At 40.6% G+C, this 21,898-nt stretch overlaps 2 protein-coding genes across 2 annotated transcripts; both read right to left on the bottom strand.

Annotated features, from left to right (window-relative positions):
* Positions 1 to 54: 54 nt before the first annotated feature.
* On the bottom strand, positions 55 to 13,010 carry chrna2b (cholinergic receptor, nicotinic, alpha 2b (neuronal)). Its single transcript, XM_006797147.3, has 6 exons — positions 12,315 to 13,010; positions 7,056 to 7,207; positions 5,844 to 5,888; positions 5,536 to 5,645; positions 3,195 to 4,362; positions 55 to 930 (listed from the first exon to the last, which is right to left on the bottom strand). Exons 1-6 carry the CDS (start codon positions 12,379 to 12,381, stop codon positions 805 to 807), a joined length of 1,668 nt encoding a protein of 555 aa, XP_006797210.2. The 5' UTR covers positions 12,382 to 13,010; the 3' UTR covers positions 55 to 804.
* Positions 13,011 to 13,525: 515 nt separating this feature from the next.
* On the bottom strand, positions 13,526 to 20,328 carry LOC118454684 (uncharacterized). The gene is made up of 3 exons (XM_035910534.2): positions 20,162 to 20,328; positions 15,343 to 15,890; positions 13,526 to 14,404 (listed from the first exon to the last, which is right to left on the bottom strand). The coding sequence occupies exons 2-3, from the start codon at positions 15,882 to 15,884 to the stop codon at positions 14,266 to 14,268; spliced, it is 681 nt and encodes a 226-aa protein (XP_035766427.1). The 5' UTR covers positions 15,885 to 15,890; positions 20,162 to 20,328; the 3' UTR covers positions 13,526 to 14,265.
* Positions 20,329 to 21,898: the final 1,570 nt, after the last annotated feature.

Below are 21,898 nucleotides of genomic sequence, written 5' to 3'. Positions count from 1 at the left end.
ATAACCATGAAGCAAAGAGCATGACAATAAGACGAATTTAAAACAAGCTTGTTTTCTTAATGTTTTAATCTCCATCCTTGAGCCTTTTACAACAAGCTAACATTGGGATGATAAACTGAGTTTGATTCAGAGTTTGACTTCTGCTAAGACAGTAAGATGACAAACAGCTTTCACTGATCCCCCTGCTATCAGTGAATGCAAAGTTGTTGAGTTTTAAGCTGCAATCCCTTAAACTATAGGAAAGAAAAATGTGATCACTGTGACACCCTGCTAACACAGCCGTTTGGCACTACATATTTAACTAGCATGTTATGCTTACATGCTAAAAAGTGATTAACATTTGCACATTAAAATACCAACATTAGCACAGTTTTCAACAGCCATGTTAACTTTAGTGAATGTTAACATGCAAATGTTTGCATTCAGGTCAAAAACAACCTGAGAAATGTTACAGATGATGCTGAAGGAGTAAACCTGAGGCTGACAAAGTGCATCTGAGATGAAACTTGAGCCAGGACTATAGCTAACAGTAAGTTACTGAGTCTGATCTTCCCTTAAAAATGTAGATTGTAGTTGATTTTTACCCAACTGGGAATAAGAATCTGAAAATAGCAGAGTTGTCTCCACTATTCATAAGTTATATTTGGTGACGTGTAAAGAGCACAACGGCCTTTTGAGGACACCTGGGTTGCGCCGAGTTACACAAAGTTGAGTCAGATTACCCGACTTGAAGAAGAGTTCAGCTACACTTTAAAGTATCTTTCAAGAGGAGGTGACTGTGAATTCAACCCTTTCCCAGAAGCCTTAAATCATGCCGGCTAGCCACGGTGGCAAGAACAGACCAATTGTCCCAAGCAGGCAGACAATAATGAACATCCACAGGAAGATACGGTCAATCACCATGGCAACATATTTCCAGTCCTCTTTCACCTGTGCAGAAAGAAGTAACAGAGAAGGGGGAGAGAACAAGAACAGAAAAAATATCATGAATTTAAATAATAATTGTATTGTTTGCTATGAAAAATATGGTTCATAAGAAAAACTACTCATCACACAAGCTATGTCATGTATTCATGCACATTTCTGCACACTTTTGCTGACCCGTTCCTTCTATTTTCTTCAGTCAATGCGATTTGCTACAACCTGTCTGTAACCAATCGAACTTTTAAACAGTTCTTTCTTAGCTGCTCCCAACAGTAATTTCAGTGTGATGTTAGGCATATAATGGGATTTAGCTCCATGCATTACTGCTCCATGGATCTGCCCTTGAAGTTTAATATCTGTCTCCAGAAAAGCTCTCTTCAGTCACTCAGCTGCCAAAGCCAGTTTTTATACCTCTTCAGTAACTTCCTATATATGACAAAAAAAAAAGTTTTTTTTATGTAAAAGTTACTTTTCTAGGGCAGAATGGTGCCTCACAGCAAGAAGATCCTGAGTTTGAAATAATAATTTCCCCTAGGCATCAATAAAGTATTCTGATTCTGATTCTGATTGAGGCTGAGGGCCTTCTGTGTGGAGTTTGCATGCTCTGCTGTGTTTGTGTGGGTTCTCTCCGGGTACTCCAGTTGCCCCCCACAGTCCAAAGATATGCAGTAAGTGGGATTATGTTCACTCTGTTATTCAAATTTGCCCAGAAGTGCGATCTTATCCCTGTGTCAGATGGTGACATATCCAAGGTGTGCCCCGCCTCTTGCACTATACTAGCTGGGATAGGTTTTAAGGATAAGAAAGAGTATGCTAAATTTCTTATGCTTACTATTTTGTCCATGAATACTCTGCAGCCTTTCTGCCTTCCTGTCTGGTTTTTCAAATGCAGTAAGAGGCGCAATATTGATAAAAATCTGAATAATATTTTTTTAACAACCAAAGGGAAGATGTTCAAGTTGTTTTGGCAGGACAAAGTCTTACTGAGAGACTACGGACTGAGACACTAAAAGACTGAGTTATCAAACTTCAGTATATATGGCTTATTTTGGTTCTTATTGTCAGGTGTCATGGTAAACTGAGAGCTTAAGATTTTTTTTTTTTTTTTTACATGTTCTGGGTATCAGTATACAGTTAGGTCGGACGACACAAATGCAGCTTTGCTTTTGCAAACCATCTCAGTGGATTTTAAATCAAAGAATCAACATGAGATTAAGGTGCACACTTTAACTCATGGGGTTTTACAAAAGTATTGCCCTAACTTTTTAGGAATTATCTACATTTTTATTCACAGTACCCCATTTGCTCTCATAATTAAAAATATAAAGATTATTTTAATTCTTGGATGATTCTCATCTGGAGACTCTCTGTTAGGCCTCTACTGCAGCCACCTTCAGTAGGTGCTTGTTTGTGAGTCATTCAGCTTTATCTTCAGCTACGGGCTCTACTGCAGTGACTCCAAAAGTGTAGGATGGGTCCCCCTGTGGGCTGTGAAGGTATTGCAGGCCTTAGTATTAAAATAAATTGCGTTTGAAATAGAACTATGTACAGTTACGTATTTATATAAATGGATTTATTTATGTAAAAAGTGAACTTCTGTACAGAGCAAATGGAAACATCTGTATCAAACCAATTTAACAAACATGCAAAGGACTATCACTGATATTAAGAGCTGGATCTCCAGTTATGGCCCGGAAACTAAGCAGCATTGTTCAGTGAAAGAATCCTGAAGGATGGCCATAAAGTCCATAAGGTCACGGGTGCACTCTAAATCCTGGTTTGCCATTTTTCAACATTCACAGGATTGTGAATTGTTGCATGTACCATTGACAGGCCATGCCCAAACACTGCTCACTAATCACCCTGCTTACTAAACTCAGTTCCATGCAACTTCTTTCTCTTTCCTAAAATGAAATTCAAGATGGGGCCTATTTTTACACACAAACAATATTCAGCACTCACTGAACAGCAGGTGGTCAGGACAAAATTTCCAGGGTGCATTTCAAACATAGGAGGAACACTGAGAGTCGTCTGTGGCTTGAAGACAATCTTGAAGTGTATGGCAGCCAAATTTAACTCACGTATGATTTTTAATTTATATAGAGTAGTAGGAATTTTGATTGCGCCTTGCACAGGTATTATCTAATCAACATGCCCAGAGTATGATTTTGTATCAAAACTGAGATAAATGTAAATTGGAATACCATCAGTAATACAAATGAACAAAATGCCATTCTGCTTTTATATAAGATGCATGATGTGATACTCACACTGAAGTCAGCATCCTCAGCCCTCAGGTGGTCTGCAATGTAGTGCACCCCTTCTAATGCACGCATGACACTTGGTGAAAGCAGGAAAGTTGACTGTGACACTTTATTGTCAACTTTAGCCGGCCGAGGAGTGGAATTACCTCTGGTTCCAGTTAAGTGCCTGTTCCCCCCTGCCACCACCTCTTGTCGGCTCTGGCTGTTCTGTGGGGTTTTTTGTTGTGGCGGAGGAGTTGACCCTGGAGGTCTGGGAGAAGGAGGACGGAAGGAGAAATAGGATGTCAGTGTTCCCAGCTCCAAGTCCTCATAACAGCTTCTCTCTGGGTCTTCCAATGTGGTCCCATCTCTTAGCCAGTTAGCTGAGGTGCTAATACAGTTACCCGATTTATACCCGGCTATTCTGAGCTGGCGCCGCTCTGCCACCGCTTCCTGTTGAAGGAGCAGCAACCTGCGACGGCGGCCATCCGGTGCGGGCCGTCTCATGAACAACCAACGTGGAATCAAGTCCAGGAACACAGAGTGGACCCAGTGGGGCATCTTGTGAGTGCTGGGAGAGCGGTGGTGGACGTTGAGGACAAAGACGGTGATAACGATGGACAGGGTGACAAAAATCATGGTGAAGAGGAGATACTCGCCGATGAGAGGGATAACGAGGGACGTGGACGGTATGATCTCCGTGATGAGCAGCAGGAAGACAGTGAGGGATAACAACACGGAGATACACAGGGTGATCTTCTCACCGCAGTCTGACGGTAGATAGAAAACCAAAACCGTGAGGCATGAGATCAGCAGACAGGGGATGATGAGGTTGATTGTGTAAAATAAGGGAAGACGTCGGATGATGAAGAAGTAGGTGATGTCTGGGTAAATCTCATGGCAGCAGTCATATTTCTTTGTATTATACGTTCCCACGGCATTGATGATGGCCCATTCGCCGCTCTCCCAGTAGTTGCTGAGATCCACAGTATTTTCAATCTGCTCCAAGTCAATTTTGGCTTTGTCGTAAGTCCAGGAGCCAAATTTCATTTTACAGTTTTGTTGATCGAAGGGGAAGAAGGTGACATCAATGCTGCAAGAGCTCTTGTAAATAGCAGGAGGCACCCAGCGAATTTTGCCCGTGTAGAATAGGTGAGCTTTTGTCATGTGGGTCACAGCAAATTCGCCATCAGCACTGCAGAAGGAGAAGTTTGTCATATAAGTCATGGAAACACACAATAGACCTCATCTTAGAGCGAAGGCTACATCAGATAAGAAATCACAACCTTCACCGTGATCAGTTCTATTCCCATTCTTCTTTCCTGAGATTTTATTTCCTTTTCCTTTTTTTTTTTTTTCATTTTGGAAACTATGTAGTGAAAAACTGTCTGTAATCTCCCCTCCATTCACCACTTTAATGGCAACACTAGCTTCAGCAGAAGACGTAATCATACGTCCTTATCATTTAATCAGTCTCACCTCTTTTAATTTCACATACAGACTGTGATTACACGAGCGCGCCGGAGCAGAAACCTATCATCAGCGTGCTCGGTTTAATCTCCAGGAGGTGAATTTAGGTGACGGGAGAGGTTTCTCAAAAGTGGTTTTTGCAATCAGTTTCCCACTGGAGCGATAGACATGTAAAGGCTGCCTTCAGTTCGATGAAATGAAATGCACTCCGCCAATTTTTACTAACAGACGTGCAAAATTTAAAATGGGGTATCTTTTTTCATTTTGCTCGATGAAACAGATAATAAAGAGCTGTGTTTACATCAGCGTGTAAACTATACCGCACATATCTCAGAAGGTACAAATAAAACCAGCCACCCAATCAGGACTGGAAGAAACATGAGAAAGAGGAGCAAACCATTGTTTTCACAGACCACTAGATGGTGCCATCTTCTTACACATACCATTAAGGCAACGGGCGTGAGTTTGGACTCCTTTGTCATGCTACAATAAGAGCATAGTTGTTAGACAGCCCTAAATCTGCCATTACAATCCTCTGAAGCATTTTGGCAAACTTTAAAGTGTTCAGCAGCGTCTCAGTACGGTAGAGAGATATAACTGTGATTGGTTATGTAGTTCAGAACTGAATAGACTCAGAATCAATTGTTTGACAGTATATTAATCAGAATTAAAGATGAATGAGTTTAGTGAGTTTGCTAAAAAAAAATGCAACAAATATCAGAGTAAAGCTGTTTAACTGAATATCAGATATTCGTTTCTTGAACAATTATAGTTATTTTACTCTCATGTGCTCATTTGCACAACAGAGCTTTACTGTAGGCCTGAGTGTTTAATAAAGAGTTAATTAGATAATCAAGAAAAGAAATGCAGTAACCATTACATTTTATCTCAGACTCACTTGTTATAGAGGACGATATCTGGTACCCATATGAGCTCTGACGGCACTCTTATGGATGTCACGTTGTCGTAGTCAGACGGTCTCCAGCGAAGCTTGTAGTCATTCCACTCCTGCGAGACACAAACAACACGAATCAGTCTGGAGGGCCGTGGCCCCATTTGTATTCATCATATGAGTCATTCACTTCAACAATGCAAATGCTTTTTTGCATTCCTAACATTTCATGTCAGCATATCCCCTCCTGAATATATATATATAAAAAAATAAAGTCTTAATAATAAATCAACACTGACACTAGATTTCCTAACCTGTTTAAGCCACACGTTGGTTGTCATCATTTGGTTCTTTTCATCCTGAAAGACAGACAGATAGAGAGCGAGAATGATGGAAATATTGTTAAAGTTGTCAACCGGGGGTTCAGACCAGAGAAATATGTCTGTGTTTCTTGGTGTTTTGTCAAAGGAAAACTCAAATATAACTTTCTGCTACTTTAATGACTTTATGGAAATCATATACACAGCTTCCTACATAGCTGTGGGATGTAGTGTACCCATGAACAGGCCTATACTGAAACCAAACCAAAGTTTGAGTATATACTGTACTGGCATCACTGTATTTAGTCAATGCACAGAAATATCATAACCTTATCATCACCGATCATGAGGGTTTTGGTGATGAAGACATCTGAACATTGTTGTTGTTGTTCCTAGAGTATTTAAAAGTAGGATGGGAGGCAGAGCCTTCAGCTTCCAGTTTGGATTCGAGAGACAGACACCATCTCTACTTTTAAGATAAGGCTTCAAACTTTCATTTTTGCTAAAGCATATAGTTGGGGCTGAATCAGTTGAACCTGAATCCTCCCTAGGCGTAGGCTGCTGGGGGATTCCCATGATGCACTGAGTGTTACTTCTTCAGTCACCTTTCTCAATCACTGTGTTAATAGACCTCTCTGCACTGAATCATACGTGTTATTAATCTCTAACTCTCTCTTCCACAGCATGTCTTTGGCCGCCCCTCCCTGAGCCTGGTTCTGCCGGAGGTTTCTTCCTGTTAAAAGGGAGTTTTTCCTTCCCACTGTCGCCAAATTTGTTGCTCATAGGGGGTCATATGACTGTTGGGTTACAATATACAATATAAAGCGCCTTGAGGCAACTGTTGTTGTGATTTGGCGCTGTATAAATATAATTGAATTGAATCGAATTGAACATTCATTTATTTTTTCTGAATGACACTAGAGCAGGGGTAGGCAACTCCAGGCCTCGAGTGCCGGTGTCCTGCAGGTTTTAGATGTGTCCTTGATCCAACGCAGCTGATTTAAATGGCTAACTCCTCAACATGTCTTGAAGTTCTCCAGAGGCCTGGTAATGAACTAATCATTTGATTCAGATGTGTTTAATCAGGGTGAGATCCAAAACCTGCAGGACACTGGCACTTGAGCCCTGGAGTTGCCTACCCCTGCACTAGAGGCATCATATGTCACATCACCAGCTGTCTGTGGCAATCCCTAGGCAAACACTCACCACATCAATAAGCTGGGCTATGGAGAGTCCAAACTTGACAATGACGACGTCGGAGATATTTGGCACAGGTCTCGACCACTTGTTGTATCCAGCGAACAGGGTCTTGAAAAGGTCATCTTCAGCATGTGAGTGGGTCTTCTCGTCACAGAGGGCTGTGGATATATTACTGGTGTAGTTAGCCATTTATAGAAGACAAATGCAATAAGTGAAGTGGGTAGTTTAGGAATTTGTAATATTTCTATTCTCTTGTCGGTTCATATATTTATTCATCTCTCTTGAATCTGCATCATAGAGTTTGTTAACATTTAAATAAGCTAACATGGGGCTGTTAAAACTACAGGTGTATGTGATAAAAAACCTCGCCTGTATCTTGACACTAAATGTATTTTCACTTTTTTAATGCATTAATATTATTGGTTAATATTTAATGGTATGGCATTCTAAGACTGAAACGGGATGAAAGAAGCAGAAGCTGAATGGCATATGTTGAGATCACATCCATGTTCTGTCATCTGTGTCTCTCCTAATCTTCACTTAACAAATACTAGTAAATCTGGCTGGCATCTGGGTTGCTTTTGGGAGCAAGAAAGAACTGCGAACATGTCGTGCTTCATCACAGAAGCCTACTCTAAACATCTAAGACTTTTCTTTGTAAAGTCTTATCGACTTTTCACATCTTAGCAAATCTTTTGATCTCTTGATCTCGGCTCCCCTTGAGGGCTGCCTGCTAGAATCTCTCAAGCTGAGAAGGTGGAGACAAAGGAAGCGTCTCTCCTCCCCTCGACAGTAATACCATTTCAGCTATACAATCTCTAAAGTCTTATTATAATGTATGTAAGGCCTCGCAGTGAGAGGCGGCTTGATTAAATTGATTCTGAATATGCACTCTAGACAGATTTGTGTACAAGCTGGGACTGAGTCACCGTATTGTGTTTCTGCAGAATGCAGAAAAGCATGGAAATAGACAGGAATCCCGTCCCTTGGGGATTACTGCTTCCACCTTCATCAGTGTAGTCAGAGTCAATTACACACATCATTACTCGCTACTGTTAAGTGGAGGTGAGCTAATTTCTCACCAGTGAAGGGTGTTTATTGTTGAGCTGTCTGTCACTCTGTGTTATGTCTGATGCATGAAACAATTAACTGATGCTTCTGATTTGGAGTGGAGGCTAACGGTTGGGTGTATTTGTCTAATTTTATATATATATATATATATATATATATATATATATATATATATTCATGATTATATTATGGCATTTAAGGCTACGTTCACATTCACACTGCAGGTCTTAATGCTCAATTCCGATTTTTTGATCAAATCCGATTTTTTTTTGTCTGGTTGTTCACACTACAAATAAAATGTGACAGCAAACGCGCTAGTGTGAAGAGTTCACGGCCCTCAAAGCGGCCCGCATGCGCAAAAGAAGACATCACACACAACGTGCTCTGTTTACGGAAGTAAAAACGGCGGCTACAGAGCTAGTAGGTGTTGTTGCAGCAGTCTATCAATTTCTGCGCAGTCGTAACCGACAGAATTTGGACAAATTAATTAGAGAAAAAATGACACTGAGAAAAAAGAGAGCCCGTGCTTTAACAATGGCCGCCATGCTTTCTCGTTTGTCTTCTCCGGCGCTGATAATTGGCGTCTGTCTTGTGTCAGTGACGTAAAAGACGGATTTAATGCGACTTGACCATTCAAACAGCAGTCGCTTTCTAAAACATCGGATTCAGTACCACATGCGAAAGTGACCAAGGTCGGATTTGAAAATATCGGATTTGTGCTGTTCAAACTGTCATACCATGATCGGATATGGGTCGCATAGGGTCAAAAAAGTCGGATTTTATGCGCTTCTGCCTGCAGTGTGAACGTAGCCTAACACTGACATTGACACCAATAATTGGTTATTTTTGAAAAACACATATTTCTTTCTTTTAGAAAGGTAGCAGTGGCTGGAGCCTATCCCAGCTGTCATAGTGCGAGAGGCACGGTACACCCTGGACAAGTCCCCAGTCTATTGCAGGGCTAATACAGAGAGACAGACAGACAACCAGTCTCACTTACATTCACACCTATGGGTAATTTAGAATCATCAATCTACACTAATTGCATGTCTTTGGACTGTGCGACACAACTGGAGAGAACCTGCACAGACACAACCCCTTGAATCAGGGTCAGTTGGTTGATTTGAACTCAGGCCCTTTCTCCTTTGAGGCAACATTGCTCACCACCCTGCAGTTAAAGTTCCCTTATATTTATTATGTGTGGTTGTATATTTAGTCATTTACGATTCACGTGACTGCGCTCGGATCAGCTGGTTGTTGTGTTTATGGCATGCCAAATGTGTTGCTAACAGGGAAGTTGTAGAGCGCCCTCCGGTGGGCAAAGTATTCAACATCAACACTCACAATATAGTTCGAAGTTGCTTCTCTCACCTCTACTTTTTAAAATGAAACGTATCAGCCTGTGTAAACCAATAAATCTGCAAAATCTGCAAATGGTGTTTTATATTTGCTATTACTGTACATCTACCTGCCTAGGTACTGGCACAATGCACCTCTTAAACTGTCACTTTATTGTTTGCGATGCAGCTGCACTCATTCGGTCCAATTGTAATGCCAACTAACGGCTTAAAAATATATTGTTTTGTTCATGCTAAACTACCCACTATAAAGTCTTTATAGAATGGCAGATTATAACTTTTAGATGGTTTTCGTATGGTTCTCATTTAGAATTCAGTAACAACGAAAATACGTGTGTGTTCAATAATGTCAAAATATTTAATAATGTGGCATTTTTGTTTACTGATATATTGCCTTGTCTGTGAAGGCTCTCAGCCATCCAGGTCATTGTAGTCAAAGGAGCTTGCAAAGAAAAGCGTCTGGACTTCTTTAAGTTGCTTGAAGACGTTTCACCTCTCATCCGAGAAGCTGAGAAGTGAAACGTCTTCAAGCAACTTAAAGAAGTCCAGACGCTTTTCTTTGTAAGCTGCTTTGACAATATATTGCCTTATTGTTCAATTAATCAAAGCAGAAAAAAATTAATTGTATCAAAATAAAAAAATTAAAAAACGCAATTAAGATGTGATTACATCTACATGTCACTAATACATCAATGTTTCTGGAGCTCTGTTTGTTAGCATAGGTTATAATAGGGTCCACTCAAGTGTGCTACCATCAAGGGACCTTCCAATTAAACCTTGGACCACCTTCATCTGGCAGCAGTCATGATTGCTTAGCCAAGGACACATCACTATCTGTCCATGGGTGAGTTGTGGCTCTGTTGACAGCATTACCATGTATTTACAACCTGTAACTGTAGGACAGGCCACTAGACGATGACCACTTGATGGACTTACATGTTGCACAGAGCTAATCCAAGCAAAGCATGCAAAACTGCTTCAGTGAGATTTATTGCCTGTGCTAACTGAATGGCTTGGTTTGGCTTTACCAACAAAAGGCTGCAAAGGATGCAAAATTTGGCAAGGTCCTTCTCCTCTTGTTGATGCAGTAGTTTGTAGAAAATATATATTAGAGGTGGTAATCAATATGTGAATTCACTTTCAATTTGCCTAAGGTACACCTGGGCTCATGTCTTGTTATCATGAACTAATTTCAATCTGGCAAACAAGCAGGCACTAGAGAATTCCTATCTGCTATCTTGACAGTCGGGGCAGTGCGTATTCATCTGTCCGTGCATCTGGGAAAGAGCAGATGTGGCGCTGGAAAAAAGCCTCTTTGGTGCCACATATCAAACCTCGTGCCAGGGGAGAGTTGAAATGAGGTGACACCTTCAACATCCGGCACACTGGGCCCAGTATATTTGGACCTTAGCCAAGTCACTTGGCAAGGTGTTTAAAACACTGACCAGTTTGGATCATCGAGTCAGCAGCTTCTCTGGCCAGAGGTGCTTTTCATGAAATTGGGCTGTCAAATAATTACAGTAAAAAGTTTACTAAAAGAATGCCGCAGATCTTTTCTTTGTGTGTGTGTGAAAAACTGCAGGGTTTAAGTCAGAAAGCTGAAATCTATCTATGTCATACCAATAAGCATATGATTATGTAGTCTACCTACACATTTGATAACTGAAGCATACAGAGACAGAGTAAATTTGGTGCTTTCAAACCCTTTTCAGCAAGAACTCATTTTATCCTCGATCTCTGTATGGGAATGCTTTTTGTCTGCACATAAGTTGTGACTGCAACTGATAATTTGTGATTGCAAATTCTGACATCCATGTAAAACTGGACTTCCAGAGTAGCTAACTCGGCTTCAGTGTCAAGCTTGAATGAATCAAACACTGTTTCCACAGAAGTATGCACTAGACCGTAAGAAATTGTAGCTTAAATCGTTTCACAACAAAAGCAACAAATTGAGGCAATCTGGCATCGACGGCTCCAGTCGTCTCTCAGTTTCTTCCTTTAAAGATGTTTCCTTCTCTGGTCCCTTTGTAGCTTTTTTGAAACAAGATTAACTTCCTCTGAAAATGTAGCAGCATGACTATCAGCTGTTGCACCAATTTGTGTGGCTCATTTTTCGCACTGTTATGTTGTCCGCTGTCCTGCTTTTGTACAGAAAGAAGCAAATTGCCTTCATTTATCTCTTACATTTCTTCTATTTATCTTTCTAAAAACAACTTATTTTCTCATAAGCTAAATGGCTGCTTCTCTGGAGGTGAACGTGTTAAATGAAGAGGTAGTTCCCAATGCATGAAACAGACATCCAGCTAAATGTGAAAATAGGATCATGAGCCTTTTAAGTAGTCATGCGTGAGACTGCAAATTTCTGATACCAAGCAAATACTGGGTTAATATTGCAGATACTGATACAAATAATTTTAACATAGAAAGGTATTTATTTATAAACTGCCTTTTTTCTCCTTTTTATAATGCATGTTTGAGGTATATTTTTCCATAAAAAACAGATAAATAATTTATTTAACACAATTCAGTGGGCTACACACTAAACTTAAAGGAAGGAAACAAACTATCGAACGTATCGCACTAGTATCGATCCAATACCGATACTAGCAATGGCATCAATACTATCCCTGTTTGGATCGATCGATCACCTTTAATTTTGAAAGGTACCGAGCATAACTGAACAGTAAGGTTAGAATATATTTTTCCAGTCTGTGACTTACTTCTTTGCACTTGCTCAGATGTTCATCTCTCAGAACCCCCATGGTTCAAACACACCTGCTATTATTGCTGTCATTAACATTAGCCCACTAGAAAACATAGTTGTAAAAGTACTTACCGGCCGGACTCAAGAGTAGCGCCCAAATAAAAGCCGTCCCGGCGGAGAACAGGTGGTTGGATCCCATTTCGTCCTATTGACAGCAAAGAAAACTTCACAAGAGAGCACGGAGCAGCTTCCGTCCACTGTCGAAACGCTATGTGGAAAAGTGTGAGCAACATCTGTCATCTTCGCAGCTGAGAAGCACGTTAGGACCACATCACAGCTACTGTCACGATAACCGCTTTCAAATCTGTGGGCGGGGAATGACAGCGTTCTGACTGACTTACTTTAGATCTCAGCATAGATAAGTCTCCGTCTCTGCTCACTGTCAGCGCTGTTTGGACCGGAGGAGAGCGAGTACCGTGCCATCAGTTTCCGCGCAATGAGCGCTATCCATCACTGGGTGCTGAATCAGGGAGCGGCACTATAACACTGTGTGTCCCAGCTTTGCTGTAATTGCTCATACCAGCTCATAAAAGTAGCTCTATAAATCTGTTTTCAGGAAATCAATTCACGGAAAGTAGTCGGATTTTCTTCTGTGCAGAGAGAATCCAAACAATTGCGCCTGTTACGCAGGGTGCCAAGAATTTTTCGTCCAATGCGATGAGTCCTGTGAGTGTGTTCTGTTTTAAAATTCAAAGTAGTAGTTTTCCATGACTGGCAGCTGGACAGTGTAATAAGTGTAATATGTAAGGTTGCCGAAATAACAGGAGGAGATGCAGGGCACGTCTGAGCATTTGCCTCATTATCTGGCACCTAAAGCGACTCGCTCTCTCGCTCGCTCTCTCTCTCCCTCTCTCCGTGTGTGTGTGTGTTTAAGAGACACACATACACAGAACCAGTGTGTTTAAATGCTGATCAGCTATTCAAGAAACCAAGTTAAAAATGCATTTAAAAAAGTTATGAGCCTCGACTTTAATACAGAAATTATTCTTTGAAAGATCCAAAGAATGAGTGACGAGTGACGTGAAGCTGAACACGGCACAACATGGTGCGACATATATTTGGAAAACAGCTAGAGGGCAGACCGGGTGAGTGAAGTTTGTACCCCAAACTACTGATGAGCACAGGAGCTGTGAAAACACCATAATGAATATTTTTGTTTAAAAAAAAATGTAAGTGTAAAAAACATCAAACAACAAGGTGCTTTATTTATTGCTATTTATTTATTTTTGCCGTTTATAAGATTGAACATAAATCTATTTTCTAAACTCGTAATAATATAATGCTACATATTTTATTAAAAAAAAATGAAAAGGCATCCCTCTTCAGGAAGTTCTACCGGAATTAAAGAGACACCTTGTTTAAATAAGTTGGCTAAGCCGGGAAACTGTGCAAACATATGTTGCATAGACAGTTTATCCTCTTTTTTCCCCTCTAATCATAGGATCTGTCTTAATATTTATATGGAAACTTATCCCCATGGATATTTCTCTTAAGAAAACAAACCCTTTATTAGTTGTTCCAGTCCCCTCCCTCACTTATTGTTGCAGAAACAAAATCTCTATTACCACATAGTCATTATAAGTATATCCCAGACTCCACCCTTACCCTGGAACCAGATGGCCACCCCATAGCTTCCCCTGGAGAAGAGTAACAGAGTCATTATGTTTTGTTCTCCGAAGGCCCATCTATTTTGATCCATAAACACGGAGCTTAGCTCAAAGCTGCACTGCATGCTGTTCCCATATTTGACCTCACAAAAACTCCACGAATAATGCGTGGATGGAAAATCATATGTCATCCGTCCTGGGGATATTCATCTTCGTTGACTGCTTCAGTTGATGTGAAGTCTCACCTTAACACACTGTTGCATCCCAGCACTGCTCAGCACATGTACGTAAAAATACAATTATAAAATGGCGAGAGGGTATATTTCCTGAATTTGGGACCTCACGGAATGCCAAACATCATTCACAAGTTCAAGGATGATGCGTAAACACTTTTCAAAACACTTTTCAATGCTTTCTCAGCGATGGATTTTCACAATGTCTTTCATTTGCTTGGTGAATGAAGCGTGCAGGACCTGTGCTGAGCTCTCCAGCCTGCTGGCGATGTCCGCTGCAGCACGAAGCATGTCTTCAAAGGCCAAGGACTCCTCTCTGATTCTGCTCCGAAGGACCAACAGTCCAGGTGGCCGGCCGAGTGAGTGATGACAAGGAGAAAGCACCGGACACAAGAAGAAACAACAGCAGAGGGTAAGAAAAAGAAAATGTGAGGACATGATAATATACCGGGGGGATCACATGTGCTCAAGAAACTATCACTTATATGCCACCGGGTCTCTTTGTGATACTTTTTGTTGCCTATCTTTGTTCTTCTCCTGCCCTTGTTATTGTCTGATTGAGTTCATCTTCGCCTTGTTACCATAGTTCCCTTGTGTGTATTTAGTCCTCAATCTTTTTCATTTCAGTGCATTTTTCCCTGTGTCACCTGCTGATTATCCAGAGATTCATTTCTTCTAATTGCGGGGTGTTTAGGTACTTCCAACAAAACCCACCTGTTAGTCTGTTTCTCTTTTATATTAGAAATTATTCTTTTACACAGTGCGTCAGCTTCAGATACCTAAAATGAGTCTCAGTTTGGTAAACAATTACTATTTTATTATGATTAATGTATTTTAATCTAGTTTTGCTTTTTGTTTATATGGGTAGTATTTTAATTTATGATTGATGGAAATGGTGAAAAATGGTTATCAAATTTTTCCAATGCTTGTGTTTATCAATTAAAAATTCCAAACCTCAAAAAAAGCCAATTTAACATAAATCATAAATCTAAGAGAGGAAAAATATTGCCAAATATTCAGAATTTCACATTTCAGTAACCAGCAACTGCCTGGTGATAGACTGAAGTCAACCTACATCTTTTCTTTTTTACGCCGTCTTTCCCCTCAATATCTTCAGTGTATGTGCTACCACAGTTAATTAATCTTAACAACAGAAACAAACAGCCTTTTTTTTTCTTTTTCTTTTTAACTGTCGTCTTTACATTTCAGCTGTTAACTTTATGACGTTTGGCACAAACACATTTGATTTACTGCACTCACTTGTGGATCCCAGACAAGGAGTCCGGTACGTCTCCCTCCAGCTGCTTTTTTAGATCCTCTTCTGCTTTTTCTACCACCTCGTGCCAGCTCTTTTGGTCCTCTTGAATGCCAATGACATTTTCCTTGATCACATCTTCATAGCGCTGATCTCCCAGTTCATTCCCTACAAATTGCACCAAGTTTTCCATCACTGCCTTGTTCCCATGCTGTATGGCCTGCAGGTAGGCCAGCTCCTCTCTCTGGGCCTTCAGCCTTCGAGCTGAAGCAGTGTTGGTGCTGAAGTGGACCGAGCACCTGTCCGGCTGGGGCTCGTGGTGGAGCACAGGTGTAGGTGACGGTGAGGATGCTGCCGATGTGGTCCAGTCGTGGCTGTTTTTGACCTTCGCGGGCTCATCACCAACAGCCTGCAATGTGTTATTGGTGGCCATTATCACAGAGTAGATGTCAAAGCCTGAACCCCAGTCCCCATCTCCACTTTGGCACAGCGCTAGGGTTGCCATGGATACACAAGCCAAGATGACGTTTGTCCAACAATATCGCATGGTAACCTGAAAAGAGGTAGAAGTGAGTGTCTGTGAACTTGGCCAACTGGTGAAGATAATAAAACTGAGTGAGATAGATATGCAAGTGGGCTGGTTTACTTCACTTACATACTTAATTAATAAAAAAGCTGGGGTACTCTTCATGTTGTAAATTAGAATTCATAACATACAATGCATGCATGTAATTTGTATAAATGGCACAAACACCATGTATTCAGTGCTGAAGCTGAGCTTATTTACATCCTATTTACATTTAAGATATTTTTATGGTCTCACGTTTGGCGGAAACATTTCTAACTATGCAGCTGTGATAAGCAAAAAAGAGTTCTTAAGCAACACTCTGCAGGAATCTGGAAACTGAAGACTTCATTTTAAACGTGCTGCGCCTGCTCTGTTGAATTTTTAATTTCACAGTGTGCCAGATGTTTTCAATGTGTGAAAGACTGCACTAATTTGGTCAATCAACCGTTGTGAACAGGCAGCCACACCACATACGTGGACTAGTATAACTGAAGGCTGTTTTTTTTCTTTCTTTTTTTGAATAAATAAATAAAACAGCACTGTTAAGTATTTTTTCTAAATGTAAATTTGGTCTCATTTGTTGTTGCTGTTGAACTTTACATGCCTGGGCTGTCTCAGATGCAACGCCTCTGGCCCACAATGTTTTACACTCTGTAACTTGACACGTCGGCAGCTAACAGCTAACTCGGTTAAGCTGCAGGTCAACAGCTCAGGGTCGCTGCGTTCTCACCCTCGTCTGAAGTGAGAATGTTTTGTTTCGTTTTGTTCTAGTCAATAAAAAATGATGTCTTCCTTCGTGAGAAGGCCGAACAAGGACATCCAGGTGATGCTGAAAAATGATCTCCAGCAGATAACGAGTTTAACAAGTTGGAACTGTTTTTCTAACTAAGAGTTAACAGCAAGAAAAGCCAGGTGGTTATTCAACATCGAAATGTTTGCTGCGTCATGCCATGTGCACTCATGTCCCCCGATTACTGATGCTGATCAAACTGGATAATCCCTTTTATCTGTAGCCCAGAGGATGATTTCCAAACAGAATTGAAAATTTTGCTTTCAGACCCCAGAAACAGTTTGAACAGTTTTTCATGTTACCTCAGTCCTTAAACAAGCAGAGAGTTTGTGGATCTTGGCCATGTATGAGTGTGCTTTGCATCATATAGTTTTGACTTGTGGATGCAGTGATGACGATGGTTTGGGGACGTGTTCCCGAGCTCATGCAGTGATTCTACTCCAGCAGTGTCTCCAGCTATTGGTTTACAGCCTCGTCTCTTACATACAGAGATTAGCTGTAGATGATCCCACCATTTCTGATACTGATCATCTATTTGCCCACACGGTTTTTCACAGAATGGGAAAGCCATCCTCATCATTCCATCTGGAAGACTCTGCTTCTTTGGATGCTCCTTTAACTGTACATCCATTTTCTTTTTTTGAGCAAAGGCGTGTGTGCCCTCATTCATTGTGTTGTTATGTGCGGCCAACATTTGTCGTGATTCCTTCTGTCACACTCAGCCTGACAAAGTCTGTCAAATTCAGTGGTGGAAACTAGATGCATCCTCTCAGATGTTCAAGTTTTTAATTTTAATGCTCAGATTGCACAACATTTTTTTTGTTGTTTGTGTACTTTTTTAAAATAAATAATAAATACTTTTAGTCCCTCAAATGTTTTTTGATTATTTCAGCTTTGCCTGTGCCTTTAAAGGGAAAATGTTCAATTCAAATGTGATGGGTTAAACCAAACAAACCCTTTCCATGCTCTGTAAATGCTGTAAAAAAGTATAAATAGGGGAACATTTTATGTGGCTTGGGTTGTGGTTATTTACTAGAGCGTGCTTTACATTCTGTGGTTGAGCCATGGCATGGAGTTTTGTCATGCTAGAGTTGTAAGAGCTGACAGTAGTACCCTTGCAGCAGGGTGTGTGTGGTTTCTGGTAACCAGCGGTTGTCTTGGGATCTTTCATGACATCTATTCACCTTGTAAACACAAGAGTAAGGGCTTGTTATCCCAAGCTCAACACACAAGAAGCTCTTCCTTCCCATGTGTTGCAGTTTTCAGTGAAACAGTTGCATTGTCACTTTATCATGTCCCATTTAAGGTTCTGTCTTCTCCATCTGGAAATATATATATATGGTTGTTGGTTTTTTCAAACTGAGTCTGGTCTGAGGTTGAGGCATTGCAGACCTTTTTCTGCTGTCAGAGCACATTTGGTTTACTTTCACAGCAGCCTTGAAAGTATTTTAGCTCCCAACAGCTGAACTAGAAATCAGAGTTGCTTGACTTCCACCTATTACTCTGTCTTGCTGAGAAATACAAATGTCCACTCCTGCCAGCTGCACACTGTAAACACGGTCTCCTTTTTTTTCTCTCTCTTTTTTTAAAAGATGAGCTGTTGCAGGGCAAAAGCCCATCAAACGACCAACTGTTGTCTCCTTCTGTTTGTGATTAGTTTAAATGGTGACCTCACACACTGCTTGCTGTGGTTTCTGTAAGACAAGTAGCCAACAGAAACCTTGAGGCACAGACACAGAGCCTGACGTCATTATGTTAGAGGAGAATGCTTTCTTTTGACTGACAAGCGCATTGTAACAGAATTTTGATCGGTAAAAATCTCATGCTGTACAAATGGGGTTTATTATTTTGACTATTTGAGTCCTTGCAAACAGCTGTGCGATAATGTAGATATCCTCCAGTGTTGTCCTCAAACGACTTGGTTGTGTATTAGAAAAAGCCCTGCATACGTCTACACTTTGTGTTTAACTTCTGTGTAAGCTGACTCACTCCAGCCGATTAGATTAACAAGCCAGAGAAACTAGTGGGTGAATTCAATGTGAAACCTGTGATAAGCGGAGAGCACTCGTTCAAAGACATTTAATGCCCTGCAAGTGTGGAGATGCAGCATATCCAAAACTTTTTTATCACCGTGAACTTCCACTGCACTCGTTTGGATGTTAATAAATCCAAACCTTATGGCCAAGAGTGACAACTTTCAGCCTAATGACATTATACAGCCAAATGGAAATGCAATTAATCTTGAAAAATGTTATTGTCTCTGCGTTCCGTTCCCGCCGCAGCAGTCACGGACGCGACTCAAAGGACGTTTAGTGGCATTATTTCATTCTATTAAAACCCCCGCTGACCAGAGGCACATGTGCTCCCGTCTACATCACAGAGTGGCGGCAGCAGTTGCCTTTGTCTTTGGAAAATGTCTGAACAGTTTCCACGCTGGCGTCTTATGGTTTTGAAACAGGGTTTGTGTTCGACTCTCCCTGGCCCATAGTGACCTTTTTTTGGCTTCAGTGGAAGGCTCTGTTTTTATAGGCTGACTTTTCTTTTGGCTTAAAATAGAAGAAGCTTGTCTGCAGAGGGAAAGCAGCAATAAGCTCAAACACCAGCATTAGGACACTTTAGCCGTTTGTTCTATGCATTAAGCAGAGATTTTGTTATGCTGATCTGCTGATTTAAAAACTGATTTTAATTCAGTAAACCCTTTCAGTTACCCTCATAATCAACTGGTCATCACTCTTTTCTGAAGTGCATGTCGGCATCTTTAAATTGTCTTTTTATAGAATAAAATGTAGCAAATCTACATGAAAAAGCAGGAAAAAAAGGACAAACAGATTATTGAAATTTGAATTGCTGGAATCAAAGTGAAAATGATGTAACTTGCAGAAATGCATTTCCAATCAAATCTCTAAATGTGGCCGTGCTCTCTTCCATGTCTGTGGGTTAAAGCGAACCTGAGTGTTTTTGGTGTCCCTATAATTCAGTCTCGTTGCCCCCCGCCCCTCTTCTCAAAGCCTGAACAGGTGGGCTTCACAAATGTCACAACACACAGACTTGCTACAGTGTTAGCGGGACAAGGAGTCGTAACAGTGGGGTAGCAGAGCAGAGACTGTAGTGTTAAAGCCTGGAAGTTAGAGACGTTTTTGTTAGTATAGTCATAAAAAGTGGAGACATTTTTGCATGCACACAACTACGCAATACATGAACACTATGATGTGACCTTTTTATATGCATATGCTTTTTTTCCTGACAGTGAAAAAAACAAACAAAAAACATGCCTTTAAATTTCCGTTCAACTCAAAAGCAGCCGTCCACACAAACAGCAGCTCTTTCACACAAAACTTTATACAAGTGCCATGAATTCAAATTTATCTACTTCTACCAGGGGGAGTACACAGTGAGAAAGCAGCCACATTCCCATTAATACTGTACACTAAACTCAGATTTTCATAAATCCAATCACCAAACTTACCTGCGTCCGGGAATTTATTCGGATAGAAAAATGCTAGATTCTGCCACTTCCACTCTTTCAGTTACGCAAATCAACTCAAAAGCTCCAGGACTACGATTTCCAAGTGGAGCGCATAAATACTTGCTCTGCTCCCCTTCTTCATGTCAGGGGGAAAAAATGCAGACACGCACACACAATTAGGGTTTGGCTAGAGAGTGTGGTCGTCTGTGTGCCCCTGCCTGCTGTTGGGAGGGGTTGGTAGGGGAAGGGAAGAGGGGTAGGGGGGCTGGGGGGGTATGTTTTCAAAAAAGGCCAAAACTGAATGATTTCTTTCTTTGCGGTGGAAAGAGGGGCTGGCAGAAGGAGAGGAAGTTAAGGGAGTGTGATCTACTTCACATCTGGGGGCTCTGCATGAGGGTTCCTCAGTGTGGGGGAAATGTCTTTTACGACCATGCAAGATGCACATTTCCTATTTATTAAAGTACATAGTACGGACTATACTTTTAATATGTAATAAAGTCAGGTCTTGCACTGCTTTGACGTTATTGTAGCTTACAATGCAAAAGAAGCAGCAGTGAAGGATGGAGGGTTGAAAACATGGAGACAAGTTTGTTGTATTTTTAGGGGAAAACAATTAAAATCAGAATATGATAAATAGCATTTACTTTAAAATGATATCTTCCGCATAGAAGCTCTGCCCCAAGGAGTCCCTAGCATCAAATAACGGAGCAAAAAAAAACCCCAAACATTTTAATTAATCATGAAAGAAATATACCGGCTGTTAAATGAAACATTAGATATGCATTCAAAAGGCAAATATTTAACTCATATTGCAAGCTTTCTGCTTTATAAACGACAAACAAATGAATTCCAGACAGACATGAATATTTTATGGTTATGCAGCCCATTAGTTCAAAGAAAGTCTATGATTATTTTAATTAGAACAGTGTGGTTACAAGACTGAAGCACATGCTGGTTTGGATGTTTTAGATGGGAATGATCTGTCCCCGAAGAAGCAAAATTAAATGTATCCAAACAAAGGTTATGAAATCTTTAATTGAATAAAACTGTAGTTTTATTGTCACTGTTATTTAAATTGAATGTAAAAACTTCTTTGTACCACAGGTAAAAGTGACAAGTTACTAAAGAAATCAGTTTATATGACCTCACGAAAGGGTATTCAGTAAACAGGACTATTAGGATTTGCATATTTAGTTTTTATGTTGTTAAAAGTGAGAGGTAGTGTTAATTGTGAGTGTTTAACATCAGTTGCAACAGCTGTAACACAATCTAAAGTGTCCAGCTATCTATAATGCAATTAAAAAAGTGATAACAGAGAGTTGCAAGGGGTTGCCACATTTCAGCACAGCACCTAAATCAACTAAATGTGAATCTGATATGTCAGAAAATTATAAACAGAATCATCCTCTTTCAAGACCCTGTTTGGTGATTTTGAATAAAGTCACATTTCAGGAAGTCAGCTTTTCCCCCTTTTTGTGCTCTTGCTACATCACAGACAATATTGATCCTTAGCCTGGACATTGAAATGTGGCTTCAGATGAGCTGGAGCAAAGATGGACGTTCATTTTTAGACACCCGAGGAGATTTGGTGTGACTGTGATCTTTCCCTTATTTAAACCAGGGGATGCATTCAGCTAATTAGTATGAAGGTTCAGAGAGTTGCATGAATAAAAGTCACTGACTTCTTGTAAAGTTACCTTCGTCTCCCGGGTTTGTTACAAGGTTACTGCAATAATG

The sequence above is a fragment of the Neolamprologus brichardi genome, chromosome 15, assembly GCF_056152115.1.
Source record: "Neolamprologus brichardi isolate AB-2024 chromosome 15, ASM5615211v1, whole genome shotgun sequence".
Lineage (NCBI taxonomy): Eukaryota > Metazoa > Chordata > Actinopteri > Cichliformes > Cichlidae > Neolamprologus > Neolamprologus brichardi.
Note: the sequence above shows the minus strand (reverse complement) of the source record. Positions and strands in the feature narration are given on the sequence as shown.